General features: G+C 61.7%; 2 protein-coding genes across 2 annotated transcripts in view; one reads left to right on the forward strand and one right to left on the reverse strand.

Annotated features, from left to right (window-relative positions):
* LOC139009319 (inositol-tetrakisphosphate 1-kinase) overlaps positions 1-2,537 on the forward strand; it is a 135,093-nt gene extending 132,556 nt beyond the window's left edge. Inside the window, exon 10 of the mRNA XM_070413568.1 lies at positions 593-2,537. Within this exon, the coding sequence (XP_070269669.1) occupies positions 593-948 (356 nt within the window). The 3' untranslated portion in view covers positions 949-2,537. The remainder of the gene's footprint in view (positions 1-592) is intronic.
* A 2,907-nt stretch (positions 2,538-5,444) lies between these two features.
* LOC139009326 (chromogranin-A-like) lies at positions 5,445-16,124 on the reverse strand. The gene is made up of 8 exons (XM_070413578.1): positions 15,886-16,124; positions 15,069-15,115; positions 12,467-12,560; positions 11,594-11,662; positions 10,517-10,615; positions 8,647-9,078; positions 7,310-7,758; positions 5,445-5,925 (listed from the first exon to the last, which is right to left on the reverse strand). Exons 1-8 carry the CDS (start codon positions 15,929-15,931, stop codon positions 5,842-5,844), a joined length of 1,320 nt encoding a protein of 439 aa, XP_070269679.1. The 5' UTR covers positions 15,932-16,124; the 3' UTR covers positions 5,445-5,841.
* Positions 16,125-16,531: the final 407 nt, after the last annotated feature.

Raw genomic sequence — 16,531 nt, forward strand, 5'->3', positions numbered from 1 at the left:
GGGAACTGCAGGCCCAGCAGTTTCTGTTCAGGACCCTGGGCTGCACTTGGTTAGGGAAGCCGCTGCTAGTGTGTGGCCTCGCGGGGGTGCTCCGTCTGCCCCCTGGCTGTGATGCTCAGAGCAGGGGCACAGACAGTACCCCGCAGGCATTTTGGGGGTGAGGACTCAATTTTGGGAGCAGCTGCTATGGATCAGGCATTGCCCACTTTCCAGCCCCCTCGGTCGTGCCCACAGGAATCTCCCCGAGTTCTCAGCTCGCACAGGAGGAAGCTGAGGCCGGCCTCGGTGGGAAGGGGAGTTAGTGATTCAGAACGGGAGGAGCAGTGGGCCTCTGGTCCTCCAGGCAGGGGCCTCCGGCCAGGCCACCTGATGAAGGAGCCTGTGAAGCTGTGCCCGAGAGGGACAGGGCGGGGAGTGTTTTCTCATTGGCTTCTCACGCGGGGGCAGCACATTCAGGGACCAGCCCTGTGGAGCCCGGCTGTGTAGCGTCCATCAGCCTTATCCTCTGTGCCTTCCCTCCCCGCGGGCCGCAGCCGCCTCCAGCTCCAGCTCCAGCTGGCTGAGCTTGTGCTGTCTGTCTCTCCCACCCCAGGCTACGAGGGCGTGAGCGAGTTCTTCACAGACCTCCTGAACCACATCGCCGCAATCCTGCAGGGCCAGAGTGCAGCCGCAGCTGCAGGGGACACGGCCCCGCTGAGGCACAGCAGGCTCCTGGCGGAGCAGGCGGACAGCCTGGCGGGCGAGCGGACGTGCAGCGCCAGCCCCGGCTGCTGCAGCAGCATGATGGGCCAGGACCCGCCCTGGACCGCGGAGGATGACGCGGGCGGCGTGGGTGCGGGCAGCACCACCAAGCTGCCGCACCAGAGACTGGGCTGCACCACCGCCGTGTCGCCCAGCTTCCAGCAGCACTGCGTGGCCTCCCTGGCCACCAAGGCCTCCTCCCAGTAGCCACGGAGCCCGGACCCAGAGGGCGGCGTGGGCCACGGAGCACAGCCACTGGACCAGCAGCCCCCAGTGGTGACATCCTCCTTAGAATTCCCAACGGTCTGATTTTTTCCCCCAATTTTTAACCTTATTTTCTGTCATTATCTAAGTGAGGGGCTGGGGGGTGGAAAGAGCCCGGCGGTCCAGCTCCCGGAAGAGGGCCCCTGCCTAACTCCTGCTGTGCAGATCTTCACCCAGTTCACACACGCGTGTGCTTCAACACTAGGTCTGAGTGGAGGGGTGTGTGCACGTGTGCGATTGCTGTGCGTGTGCGAGTGTGTGTACACTTCCGTGTCTTGGTCTCGATGGCTGCTGCGGACCAGGCTTAGGCTGCAGGCGCTGAACGGAGCAAGTGGACGGTTCCCCTTCACTCCTCTCCAAGCCCCACCCCCAGGCCGGCCTCCTCTCAGCTTTGAGAGGAGTGGGGCCCAAAGCCCCACAAAGTATGCAGCTGCCCTTCCCAGAAGCATGAGCCACGGGGGCAAGAGGCCGCAGCTGCCGCTTGTGGGGGGCTCTGTGCTGGGTCTGGGCTGTGGCCGCTTCCTTCTCCCAGAGGGAAGGGGAAGGAAGCTTCCCTGGGGAGGCCAGGCCCTGGATTCGCTGCCTCCCTCACGTCCAGTTCCCTGGAGCCCCTCCGCTCCTCACCACTGCCCCACGCAGCCCACCAGGGGCTTCTTCCTTGACCAAGCGCTGCTCGTCGGGATCCTGGAGCAGGCTGCCTGGTTGGGTCCTCCAGGCTGACCCCGCCCGTGCCAAGGATTTGTGCCATGACTTTGGGCAAGTCATTCTGAGAGTCGCCGGCCTCCGTGGAGACCAGAACTCTGAAGGGCGGGCTTGATGCCCCAGGCCCTGCGATGCACCTGCTTTCCCGAGAGGTGGACCTGGACGGACTCCCCCTTGGCGTCGAGGCGATGTGGGGTCCCCTTCCCAGGCTGGAGGAGCCGCCCGCCCCACCCTTACCCCGCAGACCCCGTCCCCCTCCTGTACTCACTGCAGCCCCAACCACTGAGCCAGCCAGCAGGGACCAGGGAGGGAGAGGGAGCAGCAGCCCAGAGGTGAGAAAACCATTCCCTCCCAACTAGCCACCCAGCCCTGGTGGCAGCACAGGCCGCCAGCTGGTTGTTGCATCCCAAGGTCCACGGCTGGCAGCCCCTCCTCAGAGGAGGGTTGTGTCTGTCCCAGGACAGTGAGCTCTGGGAGAGATGCCAGGACCTGCCGAGCATGACCTTGGTCTTAGGTACCAGTTGGGTTTGAGGAGGAAAAGGCCTGGCTGTCCCGCGAGGCCGGGAGGATGGCCGGAGGCTGCTGAACTAGGCACCGGCTCAGCAGGGAGCAGGGGCTGCCCACCTCGGCCTGGGGTGGGGTGGCTGCCTTCAGAGCTGCCTGCTGTCCTGGACACGGGCCTGCTGACTAACCGCGTTTACACGACTGAGTGTGGAACCCCAATTACAATGTCCGCGTCACTCCTGGCTGCCTGAGCCCTGGGAAGCGGGATGCGTGGCCGCCTCTTGCACTGCTTTGTCTCCAGAATAAACTACTGAAATCAAACTGCACTGTGCATGTGTGTACACAATGTTGCCGGAAGTTTGTCATTCCCCGAGTCTTAATAAAATGGCTTTACCTTTTTGAATAAAAGTCTAACCCACTTTGCCTCCAGAGCAGGTGGGGCCTGCGGTGTGACCCCTGATGCCAGGCCAGGACCCTGACCGGCTCCCGTTCCTGTATGATTGACGTCACCTCAGTCACGCACGTTAGCGTCCAGGCCCCAGGTGTCAAGTAACTGCTTTCTGGTGACTTGGCGTTTTCCACTCGCCTCCTGCGGGTGGCGAGCGCGGTCACTGCTTTTTCCAGGAGTGAGAACCGAGGGGGCGGTTTGGCTTCCTAAAGGCAGGGAGCTGCCAGGGTTGGGAAGGGGCCCAGCTGCACCCACACATGTGCAGTCCTCTCCCTGGGCTGATCACCACTGTGGGCCAGCAGCAGCCGTCTCTGGAGGGATTTCAGGAGCCATGGCAGGGAGCGCAGTGGAGGGGAGGGGCTGGGAGTGATGAGCGCCCCATGGCAGCGGGGTGCACACTGACACCATCCATAGGGCAGGTTTCCCCTCGGGCCTTCTTGTCACTGGCCTCTACCACATGGGGCTGTGGCCCTGCAGCATCGGGTGGCAACTGGCAGGGCCACCTTTTGGCTGAGGCCTTGGGTAGGTCAGAGGGTCACGTGGGAGGCCTGTGCCCTGGGCCAGTTCTTGTGCCCCATCTGAGGCAGGAGTCCCCGAGAGGGGTCCTCGCCCTCGGCAACAGGCAGGTGTCCGGGCTGGCAGCACCTGTGGGTGGGGCTGAGCCCGGAGCCAGCGGCGTCACCTGCAGAAGGCAGGCCCAGCTGGCGTCCCTGCATTCATGGAGGGAACCTGGGGAGAGCTGTCCGCACCAGAGGCTGGGCTTGGGGGGCTGAGGGACCCGGCAGGAGGCTGTGGCTTTCCGCCAGCTGGGAAAAGCGGCTGTTCTCCGTCCTCGCCTGGAAGACGGGCCCTCACCCTGGCCGCTGGCCGTGAGCGCCACTGAGTGGCTGGCTGGGGTTGGCATCTGCTCTCCGCCCCCTAGAAACAGGTCCTTCACCTGGTGAGGTCCTGGCAGCCCCGCTCCCTTCTCGGTCACGACCCAAGGGCCCTGGGCCGCAGAGACCTAGAGCTGGGAGCAGGCTCCCCACCATGGCTCACCCAGAGGCAGACAAGTGCATCGGTTCTTGACAAAAGTTCTGGCCTCCCTCTTCCGGCAGCCTGGCCACGCCCTGGTCCCATACACCTGCCCACCCCGAGCCAGAGGTGATGTGACCTTCAGAGGCAGGGACACCCTCAACAGGCTGTTCAGAGGGCACTGGAGGACGGTACCACCCGGGCCCTCGTCCTGACCACGAGGGGCCTTTTCCAGACTGGTCTCCTCTCTCTTCCTGCTGTCCCCGACCTGGCAGCCGGACCCCTTCTCCCCGGGCTAGAGGGGGACGGAACCCCTTCTCCCAGGACTAAGGGGGCCCAGACCCCTTCTCCCAGGACCATGGGGGGAGGGAGAGGGCGGACCCCTTATCCCAGGACTAAGGGGGGCCCAGACCCCTTCTCCCAGGGTCATGGGGGTGGGGGCAGACCCTCTGCAGCTTCTCTCTCGAAAGGCTTTGTGCAGCAGGGTCTCACCAGGCTGGCAGTTCTGGTTTTGGTGCTGACACCTGTGCTTTTTGACAAATGCCACGTGCTCCAACCCTGCTCCCAAGCAGCGTTTCCCAGAACCCCAAGCTGGCTTTCACTGACTCATGTGACATCCGTGCACATGACGCTCATATGGACATGTGTGTCATATACAAAAGCATATTGTGCAAGCCAACAGCACCTTGTCCACGGCTCTGTTGCAGGTTTGCCCATGGGATTGGGGTTATGACAGCGCAGGCGGCCACTCTTTGGGATGGGTCACTTCCGGGACGAGGTGTTCCCTCATTTGCTACCAAGTCTCGGGAGTGGATGTTCGACACTTGACTAGCGGAAACCCTTGCCCGCTGCACGAGAGGCCCAGACTTGCCCGGCCCCTCCAGTGACGTGTGTTGGCGTCACCCTGGTTTCTGACCCAGTCTGCCTGGGCCTCTCGAATCCCCACCGGGACCTGTTAACCCCACTTGGTGGACGAGGAAACTGAGGCTCTGAGAGCGCCAGGAACGCTCGCCGGAGCACCCTCGCTGGGCTGGGGGTGCCAACTCCAGTCAGCCATCAAACCCCCGTCGCTGGGCAGTGGCTCCTTGAGGTCAGGGCTTGTCCGTCCACCTGCGAGCTCAGGGCTGCCAGGCCCACAGCAGCCACTTCAGACGTCTGCCGAGCACCGCACAGCCCTGACACTCAGGGGTCCGCACCGGTCCCGCGCACCCGCCCAATCCATCCTTATGTGTGACCCTGCACCCCACGGTGAAATGTTGTGGGCGTCACCCTTGCCCGTGACCTGGAAGAGTCTCTCACCCTGTGAGCCTCAGTCTCCTCATTCTCAAAGCTGAGACTGAGCCCTCGTGAGCCGTTAAATGTGCAAGAACTTCAGACGCCCAGATGCCTGTGCCCGTGCGGGTCAGGGATGGCGCTCAGGCCGAGGGCGCCTGTGGCCGTGTGGCAGGTGCTCCACCCAGCACCACGGACAGCGGAGGCGTTTCCCCACTGACCCTGCCTTTTGGGGGCCCAGCTCAGGTGTGGCTGGGAAGTGGGGGAGAGGAAGGAACCCGGCCCCTTTGCATGTGTGATTTAATCCCCACACGCTTTGAGTGATGCCAGCACTCCGTTATACAGAAGACGGGACAACTGATGCTCAGGAGGCAGTCCTCTGCCCGAGGCCCCACGGCTAAGAAGCTGCCCAGAAAGGAGTCGCCCCAGGGGAACGGGCCTCCCCGTCCCTTTGCCAGAATCCCGCCCATCCCGCCCACTCGGAGTCACGAGGGGGAGGTTCAAAGAGCCAGGAGAGCCCAGAGCAGATTTATTTTCCTTTGTAAGTTGTGAGCAGGGTATGTTACAGTCAGGGATGCTCAACGTTCCCCGGGGGGTCAGAGGTTATTGCAGTTGTGCCCAATGGCTCTGATGTGGAAGGAAAACTTCTAGAAAGCTTCCTGTGTTCAGAGAAAGGATCATCGTTTGAAGTCGTGGGGGTCTGCCCTGCAGAGGGGTGCCTGGGGGTCGGAGCAGGAGAAAGGGGGGTGGGGGGAGGCTGGCCTGGTCACGGGCGGGCTGGGCTGCCTCCCTACCGGAAGCAGCACACAGGTCGGCCGGCCAGGACCTGCAGAGGGGACAGCAGAGCCAGGACCACAGGGGCCTCGGGGCCCTGGCTGGAGGGGCCAGCCGGCGCCTCACCCCCGCCGCAGCGCCTGCAGCTGCTGGGCCACCTTCTCCAGCTCCGCCTCGATGGCCGACAGGCTCTCCAGCTCCTGGTCCTGGGGGAGAACGCCGAGGGTTATGCAGGGACTGGCCCGGGACGGCATGCTGGAGCGTGCCGCCAGCAGACGGGGGGTGTGGCGAGCAGACAGGTGGGGTGGCGAGCCAGGTGGCCTTGGACATATGGCTTTGCCTCGGAGCCTCGGAGGCCTCTGTGTACCATGGGGACTGTGATGCCACTGTACCAGGCTGCTCTGAGGAGTATTGTGCAAGGCCTGGTTCCTGTCTGCTCCAGGCCTCCTACCTGAGCGGCCAGGGGCCCAGGACATGGGCTAGACTGAGGCTGTGGGAACTGCCCGATCCACCTGCCTAGGCTCGGCCTCAATCCTTGGTCCCAATCAGGGGGCTCGACAGGGTGGTTCAAGGGCACACACTGTGTAGCCCGGCTGGGTGCCCCAACCTCGGGAAGCTTCCAGGGCCCCAAAGCCGGGCCTGATGCCCATGAGACTGTGCCCTCGAACTCAGAGCAGGAGTCAGGGAAGGCCACCCTCTGGCCCTGACTTGGGAGGGGTGGTCTTCCCGGGGCCCGGGGCCTCCTCCAGCTCCAAGGCTGTCGCCAGCCCTGCCAGGGACCTCAGCTCCCACACCCCCTCCTGTGGGGCTGCAGCCCTGCACCCCATTGAGCTTCTCAAGTAGCCCTGGGCGCAGCCAGGGTTTCAAAGCTGACATGGATTCTGATCGTGACAATGAGGTGAGCAGGAAGGAGCCCTTGCCCCCCAGGGGTACCCATGAGGTTCAGAGGAGAGGGACCTGCCCAAGGTCACAGCCAGGAGGAGGCAGCACCCACCTGCTTCCCCCTCACCCCCAGCAGGAGGTCCAACTGGCCCTGCCCCGCCCCCTCTGCCTGGACCTGGGAGCAGAGAGTGTGCGTGGGCTGCCTGGGGTCCGGGAGAGGACCCGGCTGGATCCCCACAGGGCTTCCCAGGACACCCCCTACCCCTCAGTGTCCCGTCCTCATGCCCTCCCAGCTCTAGGCCCAAGGGTGCCCTGGGCTTGGGTCCCCTGGGCAGCGAATGGCCCTCCTCAGGCCAGTGCCTGCGGGTCCTTTAGTTTCCCAGCTCTCTCCACCCAAAGCTCCAGCTCCCATGGCCCTGCCCCCACCCCCGCAGAGGCCCCGGCTGCTCAGGGCATGGCGTTCAGCACCTTCCCCCTCTCCGCCCGCTGCCCCAAGCACCTCTCGCCTCCTGTCTGCCAGCTTCGCTGGGTGCCCCTATGAGCGGGCTCCCTCGCCTTCCTGCCTGGCACGCCCTTCCTCCCGCCCCGTTCCGCCTGCCTCGAACCCAGGCCCTGCGGTGTCTCCGGGCTCCTGTCTGAGCGCCTCCACGTCTTGGTGCAGCTGCCCCCTCAGCTGGGCCCGCCCCCCGAGGCCCACCCCGTACCAACCTCCGGCCTGCGGTTGGCGCTGCCCTCCTCCTCCTTCTTCTCCTCTGGGTAGCTGCGCACCTGAGGGGGCAGGCCCCCCTCGGGGTCCTCCTGGGAGGACGGCCTCCAGCCGCGACGCAGCGGCCCGGGGCCCCCGAAGCCATAGCCCCGGGCGCGGAAGGAGAGCTTCATGGAGCGGTCGGGGTCGTCCTCGTCCTCCCCCTCCAGTCGCTTCTCCGCCGTCAGCTCCTGGGCCAGCTGGTCCATTTTGCTCCATCGCTTGGCGTCCTCCCACTCCTTGGAGAGCCGCTCGTCCTCCGGCTCCGGCGCCCTGCTCTTCCCCGGCGGGAAGAGGCCCCGAGGGGCCCCTGTCATCTCCTCCTCCGGCCGGGACCGCTCCCGGTCCCCCTGCCCCTCGGGGGACTGGGCTTCCGCAGCCCCAGTCTCTCCGGCTCCATCCTTGGACCAACCTGGAGCAGGTGGCGGACAAGAGCAGGAGAGGAGGGGGAAATCGTCATCACTCCCGGGCCTCTCTGGCCACCGCTGACCACAGACCCCACCCCAGGTGCTGGCTCAACCTCTCAGGATTCTCCCTGGAGGGAAAAGCCATCTTCCCACCAGCTTTGCCAGTCCCTCTCAAAGCCCCAAGGAGAGGAGGGGGTTGCCTGGAGCCTGCCTCTCCGTCAGCCCCATCACCCTGGGAGCCCGGGACTGGGGGGCACCTCGCCGGGCAGGAGGAAAGACCTGGACAAGGCCCACGGGGGAGCCAAGGTCTTTCTTAAACCCTGGTTGACGCTGACAACTGTCCCAGAGATGCCTGTTCCCATCGGTCATGCTGTCTCTCTGTTCCCAAAGCCTACCCCCCACCCCCCGCCAAGCCTACCCACTCCCCCTGCAAGGCCTACCCACCCCCCTGCAAGGCCTACCCACTCCCCTGAAAGCCTACCCACCCCCACTGTAAGGCCTACCCCCCCCTGCAAGGCCTATCCACCCCCCTGCAAGGCCTACCCACTCCCCTGCAAGGCCTACCCACCCCCCTGCAAGGCCTACCCACCCCTGCAAAGCCTACCCACCCCCCTGCAAAGCCCCTCCAGCCTCCTGGGTTGGGGAGGGATCTGTGTGGAATAGTGGAGGTGCATGGTTTGGAGTCGGACAAACCTGGGTTGGAATTTCAGATTTTACTACAAATTCGCTGTGTGACCTTGGGCAAATGACTAACCCTCTCTGAGCCTTAGTTTCCCATCTGGAAAATGGACATCATGAGGTGGAATGAGATTATGGATGAGGCTTCCCCCACATACACAGACCCCCGTCCCCCTCTCCTACACGTTTGTCGAGGCCTCAGACATCATACGTACTCTCGGCCCTCCGGACCTCCTTGTAGCCAAGGCTTGGGTGGGGGTCAAATGCTTCGGTGGGGCCTTCCTCTTCAGAGATAACCTTCTCTCCGGCCTCCTCCTCATCATCGTCATCCTCCTCTTCTCTCCGTGCCTGCTGCCCTGGCTCCGCACCCTGGCCCTTCTCTCTGTCCACCAGATCCTGGGAGGGGCCCTCGCTGGCCCCCTCGGCCTGAGGATCTGGGTGTTTCTGGCTGGGGAGGCTGGCTGGGGGGTGGGTGTTGGCGACCTCCTCCTCCCCGGGGGCCTGGTTGTCCTCCTCGTCCTTGGACCCCTGCCCAAGTTCCGTGGAGGCCTGGGGCCCGGGTCTGTCCGTGTCTTCACCATCCTCCTCCACCTCATTAGAAAGCCCCCTCTTCTCTGCATCCTTGGAGGATGTCTCCTCTGTCCCTTCTGCAAAAAGAATAGAGCAAAGTCGGGCCCCAAGGACAGGCTGCACCCAGGGTCTCCCCAGAGCCCAGTTTCAGATCTTAGTCATTGTATCCCTTCGATTCCAACGAGTCCAGCCCGAGACGCCCATGACGGAATCAGGGTTACCCTCTCGGCGTCTGGCTTTCACCTGAGCACAAATGAATTGTTTCTTTGTAATTCTACCTCTTAAAAGAAGGAGGTGATTTAAAAAAATAAAGACCTCGGAAATGACCCCAGAAGGTAGAGCCTGAATGGAAAATTCGGACATCAGCTGAACTGCTGTGTGATCGTGGGCAAGGCCCTTAACCTCTCTGTGTAAGAGGCACCATTACCGTGACTGCATTGTCCCCTCCACGCGGGGACTGTGTTGAGCATCCTGTGAAAGTGCTCATCCTCCAGTAGCTGTCGTTTTCATCAAGAGGGGTTTTCTTGTGGTTGCTCTGAAGACAGCCTTTCACTAGCAGAAGCCCCGCCCATCACTGGAATGGCTACCGTTGCACAAGCAGGACCTCGTCCATCCCACCATCTGGCGCCAGGACTCCTGGCGTAAGTGCTCCCACGCTGCTTACAGAAACTCACACTGATCCTCAGAGAGGTGAGGAGGCCTGGCCGTGCTCCTGAGGTCCGTGGCGGCAGAGCTGAGCCTCCTGTCAGTCCCAGCCTCCCGGGGCCGAGTACAGTACGGGGTGCTCTTTGCGCTGACGCGGGGCTGCTTCCCTTATTGAAGCTTCCAGACACACACACACACACACACACACACACTACTGCCCCTCCCACAGCCCATGGCTGGCATCCAGAGCCATCGGTCACTCTTTCGCATGTGGGAGTCCATGCGATGCCCCAAGCCAGCAGCCGCTGGGGAGATGCCCCCACCAGCAGGCTTTCCGAGGGAAGGCCCCTGAGAACCCGGCTCCTGGAAACCGGCCTTATTCACCGCCTTCCGCATGCAAAGGGCAGGGCCTGGTGGGGCAGTGTGTGGGTGTTTGCAGGTAGGAGGATGAGTCAGAGAATCCCCTTGACCTACACTGGGATCTCTCTGACCCCTAAAAGCGCTCTGTTTTCAAGAAAGATGATTCATTTGGTTGGACCGTTGTCCCATACACTGAAAGGTGGTGGGTTTGCTTCTCGGTCAGAGCATATTCCCAGGTTTTGGGGTTCAATTCCTGGTCTCTCTCTCTCTCCCTTCCTCTTCCAAAAAAAGAGAGAAATCAATGGTGAACATATCCTCAAGTGAGGAGTAGAGAGCAGATCCAGGTTCATTCAGTGTTTCGAATCTACTCCTCTGGGATCCTCCTGCACTTGGCCACCGTCCAGGGCGTCAAGGAGGGCTCCTGCCTCCGGGACCCTCCATCTGCCATGGCTGCTGTCACTATCCCCTCCCTCCCTCCCCCGCTCTCTGGCCGGACTGGCCAGCACTGACCCTTCAGCGCGGCCTGGTCGTTCTGCTGCCCAAGGACCTCTGAGAGTTCATCCTCAAAGCTGCCGTGTTTCTTCTGCTGGCGTGCCCTCTCCTTGGCACCTGGTGGGAGAAAAAAGTCCCATTTGGTCTGAGCGGGCACATCTGTCTGTGAAAGGGAAGGCCTCCATTTGCTCATCTGTGCACTGGGCACAGCACGTTCCAGGCCGGCCCAGCGAGAGGCGGAGAGGATTGGCTGCCCCTGTCCCCTCCCAGCTGGGGCCCAGCTGGTGGCTATACCACCTCCAGACTCAGTTTCTCACCCAGGAAATGAGATCAAGCCTGCCTGCTGCCTCACAGAGCAGCCAAGACTCAGATGGAGCAGAGGGTCCCAGGGGCGGAGGCAAAGAGCGGGCCCCTCAGGACCTGGCTGGGAGCTAGGGAACCCTGCAGCAGGTGACAACGGTGACGGTTACCCTCATGGGGGCTCTTGGTTCAGGCAGACCCTGCTCACCCTGGACCCCTGAGTCCAGACACTTAGGAGAAAGCCAAACACATGCCCAAGTCCCAGCCCGGGGCTGGCAGCTCCTGCCATGAGCCACAGACCCCCGCTCCCTGCATCAGCCTGAGGCTGCGGCCTGGGACTGTCCCCTCCTGTGCCCGGTTCCTGACCGTGGCCCCTTGCCCAGACCTACTCTGCAGCTGGCACTGATGTTTCCCCCAGGATGGGAGCTTCTGGAATGGCCATAGGAGCCTGGCCCAGTGGTTGTGGGCAAGGAAGTGTGCCCAGAGGAAAGAGATCCTCTTTGCCACCCAATCTCGAAAGTACGGCTGAACTGCAGAGACTGGGCGGTATTAGGAGAGAGGTCTCTGGTCTTGGCATGTCCCTATCTCACTGTGTGACCATGGGCAAGACTCTCAACCTCTCTGGGCTTGATCTCTCCCACTATATTGCGGCCGACTTGACCAGGTGGCATGGAGGACCCCACCGTTCCAATCAGAAACAGCTGCGGACCAGAGAGAAACAGGACCTTCCGCCCTGACTTCCTGACTCCCAGTCGCTGGAATTGACCCAGATGCCTGCGCGGTGGCTGGACGTACCTTGGAGAGCAAGGTCTTGGAGCTCTTTCAGCAAGTTCTGGTGTCGCAGGATTGAGAGGATCCGCTCATCTGCAAGGAAGGAGGGTGTTATGGGCTGCGGCCAGAGGGCAGCCGAGGGAGAGATTGCCATCGACAGTTTCAGCTGAGCACAGGGACTTCACTCTGGAAACTCAACGCCTGGGTGGCAGCGGCAAGATTGGGCCTTCGATAACACTTTTGAAATGACCCCCTCTCCCAGGTGCCGATCAGTCTTCTACCAGCAGAAAGCACCCAGACCCTGGCCAGGGGAGGGCAGTGCCGAGGGGGGTACCCGCCTCCACGCCTGGGCTCGCGCTGGCCGATCCCCCCGAGTGCCCTTTCTTCATTTTTCTACCTATTGCTTTCCAACTTTTCTCTTCACTGCCAACCCCAATGCTAATGTTGGCTCCATCCAACAGCTGCTCAAAACTTGACTGCCTGCTTAGCAAAGCTTTCCCCTCATGCCCACCCGCAATGCTCCTTTTTTCATCACATATCTATAAGATGTCTCCCAGGTGCCAGCAGCTGTTCTTGGCACAGGGGATACAGCACACAAAATCCTTGTCCGCAGGGAGCTCGCGTTCTGGTGGTTGCTGTTCCAGCCCTGGTTTCATTCTGCTCAGAGTCCTAACTGTGTTCCTATTTGTCCCTCTGCCCGTCTGTACGCTCCAGGAGTACAGGGCCCAGACCGCCTTCATCTCCCTGTACCACTCAGGCTGCAGCACGGGCCTGGGCGAGGCTGGCACTGTCAGGGACAGTTGAGTTAAATCACTGAATTCCATCAAGAGCCACACACCCCTGTCCTAGCCTTCCAGCCCAGCAGGCAGCAGCCCCTCCCCCCAGCCTGGCCCATACCTCCTCGGAGTGTCTCAAAGCACTCCTGGCTCACAGGCATGGGGCTGGGCTTGGAGAGCGTGTCAGAGATGACCTCCACGATGCACTTCATCACCTGGAAAGACAGTGGGGCGGCTGGGGTGGGTTGGGGCATGGGACTCAGCCCCTAAGGCTCCAGGGAAGATTTCTAATGAGGGCATTTCTAATGAAGACAAGCAAACTCTTGTCTTCGAGAGTCCATGGCGGCCTGGCTCAGGGGCACAGCTCTGCCTTCTCAGACAACAATAGTCATGATAAGAGAAAACCCTTACATGGTACTTGGGCGCCAGGCACTCCAATCCCCGGGCCAGCAGGTGCCCCTCTAAGGGGGGTGGGTACCTGGGGCCTTCTCATCTCCAGGGGTTTCTCTAATGATGGGGAAGCTGCTCCCGGGCATCAGACATCTGTTCTGCAACAGTATCTCAGTCTTGCAGATGCCCAAACAACCAGCCATGTCCAGGGAGCCTTTCTGGACCACCCAGAGGAGAACAGAGACCTTCCCTGGCTCTACCCTGGCTGGAAACAGGACTTGGACGACTGTCCCCCAACATCCGCAGTGCTGTCACACGCAGGGAGTGACAGCCTCATGGTCTGGCTCCACATTCACCCAGGGATGAGTCTGCTGGCTGGAGGTGGGCACACATTGGCTGTCTCTGGTGCCCATCCCAGGCCAACGGCAGCCCTCTCTCTCTCTGAAAGGTGCTGTGGATAACTGGGCACCTGATAAATGCATAGTGGAGGATGGTACCAACTCTAGTGTGGTATCCTCGCTGTTACCTTGGGAACGACTTCTCTGAGCCTCAGTTTCCTCACTTGTGAAGTGGGAGAGAGAAGAACCTCCCAACTCCCCTCCCAGGGTGACAAGGCACCGACGGGAAAACACTCTATAAAGCGTGAAGTGCCGCCCTAACCGGTTTGGCTCAGTGGATAGAGCGTCGGCCTGCGGACTCAAGGGTCCCAGGTTCGATTTCGGTCAAGGGCATGTACCTTGGTTGCGGGCACATCCCCAGTAGGAGGTGTGCAGGAGGCAGCTGATCGATGTTTCTCTCTCATCGATGTTTCTAACTCTCTATCCCTCTCTCTTCCTCTCTGTAAAAAATCAATAAAATATATATATATATTTTTAAAGCGTGAAGTGCCACACACACACTCAGGGAGAGATATACAACTCCCAACCTGCTTCAGCTGGCTAGAGCGGCGGGGGGGGGGGGGGGGGGGGGGGGGGCGCCAGGAGGTGTCAGTCAGGCAATGCTGGTTGGGAGAGAGGGAGTGGAAGGCTGTGTCTACGGGATACCAAGGCAACCTGTCCAAGGATCCAGGGCGGCAAGCTGGCAAACAGGCTGTACAGCTGTCAGCATCCTGGGGATGGAACATTCAGGTCTTTATCAGCTGTTCTGGTGCCCCTGACCTCAGGCTCCTGAGTACAATACAGTGACCTGAATGTCTCCCAGGAGGGACCTGGCAAGGAGGGCCCTTCAGCTGGTGCCTTGCATGTCCCTGCAACCCCAGACCTTGCACTGGGAATAGCAGATAACCAAGAGATCGTGAGAACAGACTCTGAGAGAGAGAAACTGGGTCTGGATCCCAGAAACCGTGGGGAGATTAAGAAGCGGAGCTCTAGAAATAACAGCGCCCATTTACTGAGGACCTACTGTGTGCCAGGTACCTCACCTCTGATTCCTACTCCTCACAACTCCCCACAAGGGAAATATTATTACAGATGGGAAAGGACGTTAAGGGATTTCCCCAAAACCTCACAGCTACAATGAGTGGTAGAGGTTTACTGCAGGCCCTTCTGCCACTGAAGAACAGGAAACACGATTGAGCAAATGGATGCTTTGTGTTCTAACCATCACCTCCCTGGAATGGAAGACAACAGCTCCTGGAAAGGTGGGAAGCAGACATGTACCGACTCTCAGGTGGAGGTATCCGTGAGCACGAGAGCCTGGACAACAGCCCCAGCTCAGACATGAATGAATTCCAAGTGTACACCCAACACCAAGTGTCTCTTGCTGGCTACAGAGCCTCCATCAACGTCTCCTAAGTCTCTTTCCTGAGTGACATCCACCATCAGCCCTAACTGGCTGGGACCCGGGGTGCAGAAGCCATAACCAAGAATGTTTTCATTGTGGCCCTTTGGGAGAGCCATGGCTTGAGTGCCTGTGGGGTGGGGTGTGTTGCTGGCAGAGCCCTGGGGGGAGGGGAAAAGAAAGGGGGAGGTGAAGACCTGGCTCCCCCATGTCTGTAGACAACCACAACCACAGAACAGAGAAGCCACCCCCAGCAGCCCTCGGTGGGTCTGCCAGATTCGGGATGTTTGAGGGTGAGTCTGGCACCCCAGCCCAACAGGCAAGACACGGCGGGCCCCATTGGGCTGCAGACTCAGCTCCGAGGAAGCTGGGGGCGGCAGGGCCATGGGGCAGTCTTTGATATCTTCTTTTGCAGGCTGTCCCCAGGCTCAGCAGCCGCAGTGCTGGCTCTTGGCTTTCTGCCAACTCACTTCTGCAGCTGCCCAAGAACTGGCTGTAAGGTGCTCCCTGGAGCCTCCTACCCCCTCCTGGGGCGTCCCCACACCCCTTCTTACCTCGGTGTCCCTTTTATTCATCGGGCTGTTCACAGGGAGGGCAGTGACTGGGAAGAAAGAGAGAGAGCTGGGGTCACTCCTCTGTTCTGAGGGGAGAGCCAGTCCTTCTTGGCCAGGTTCCTCAGGGGCCCAGTCACCCCTTTGCTCCCCCTTACAACTGCCCCCACCCAAATGAGACGCTGGGGCTGATTTTGTTTCCCTTCCCTGGCAGCTGCCCCATGAGGGTGTCTCCCAGAGGCTGCCCTGAGAGCCTTAGCCCTTCCCTTTGGGAAAGCTGCTCTGAATGGGGTGTGGGAGCTGAAGGCAAGTGTGAAAACAAGGCTCAGGGCTGAAGGGCTTGGGGCGGGAGGAGAATGCAGGGAGAGGTGGCGAGGGAAAAGAGATGGAGGAGGAGGAGTGTGAGATGACGCTGAGAGGAAGAAGTCAAGGGCAGGAAGACGGAGAGCGGGAGGATGGAAGAGGGAGAGAGGCAGAGCCCGCGGCAGCCCTCCCATCTCCCCCCGGTGACCTTGGCCAGGCCGGGCGCGGAGCCGGATGCAGCCCGGACGCCCAGCCCAGGTACGGGGCGGGGGCACCCGGGTGCCTGCCTCGCGGAGTGGGAGTCCAGCCCGAAGAGCGAAGAGCCGGGTCTGCGGGCTCTGGGCCCAGGCCACTTAGCTGGGTCCGGAGGGAGGCGGGGCGCTGTCCGCGGTGCTGAAACTCAACGCGCGTAGGGGAGGGACCGAGGGGCGCGGGCGCTGCGCGGAGCCTGGACGCAGGGCAGGCAGGGCCGGAGCGAGAGGGGCGCCCAGGACTCTCTCCCCCACACTCCGCTCACCTTGCCCGGCGCAGAGCAGAAGCGCCAGGACCGCCGCGGAGCGCATGGCGAACCCGGGACGCCGAGCACGGTGGGCACCTGGGCGCGGGGTGGTTGGACGGGCGGTGCGGGACGGGCTACCGCAGGCGCTAGAGCGGGGATGGGGGTCGCAGAGTCTGTGTGCGTCCGTCTGTCGGTCCACCCACCAGCCTCCCTGCACAGAGTTCCGACACTGCAGTAGCAACAGCAGAGGCGTGCTCGCCCGCTACCGCTTATATACCCCCACCCCGGAAATGACGTCATCGGACCGCCCTGCCCCTTGCTCCACCCTCTGGGGGTCCGGCCGCAGCTCGTTCCACCCCCATCCTCACCGCTGTGGCCCACGCTGCTCACAGCTCGTAAGTCTGGCTACGAGGCAGGCATCCGGCTTCCAGGAGTTGGCAGGGGGACTTGGCTGATTCTCCACCACTCGAGGCTCCACCGACTTGCTGTGAGTCTTGGGCAAGAGACTCCTGGTCTCGGCCTCGTGCTCCTCCACTGTGAGCCGAGGTCCCTGCCAGTCCTCGCACAGCACGCCATCCTTCCTCCACCAGGCTTCAGGACCCCTGTCTGAGTAGGGCCTCTCTCTCTGGCAACCCAATAGTGTGCCTTCATGACTTGTCATTGT

The sequence above is a fragment of the Myotis yumanensis genome, unplaced genomic scaffold (assembly GCF_028538775.1).
Source record: "Myotis yumanensis isolate MYYU_CA2020_CCGP unplaced genomic scaffold, mMyoYum1.0.hap1 SCAF_1, whole genome shotgun sequence".
NCBI classification, from domain to species: Eukaryota; Metazoa; Chordata; class Mammalia; order Chiroptera; family Vespertilionidae; genus Myotis; species Myotis yumanensis.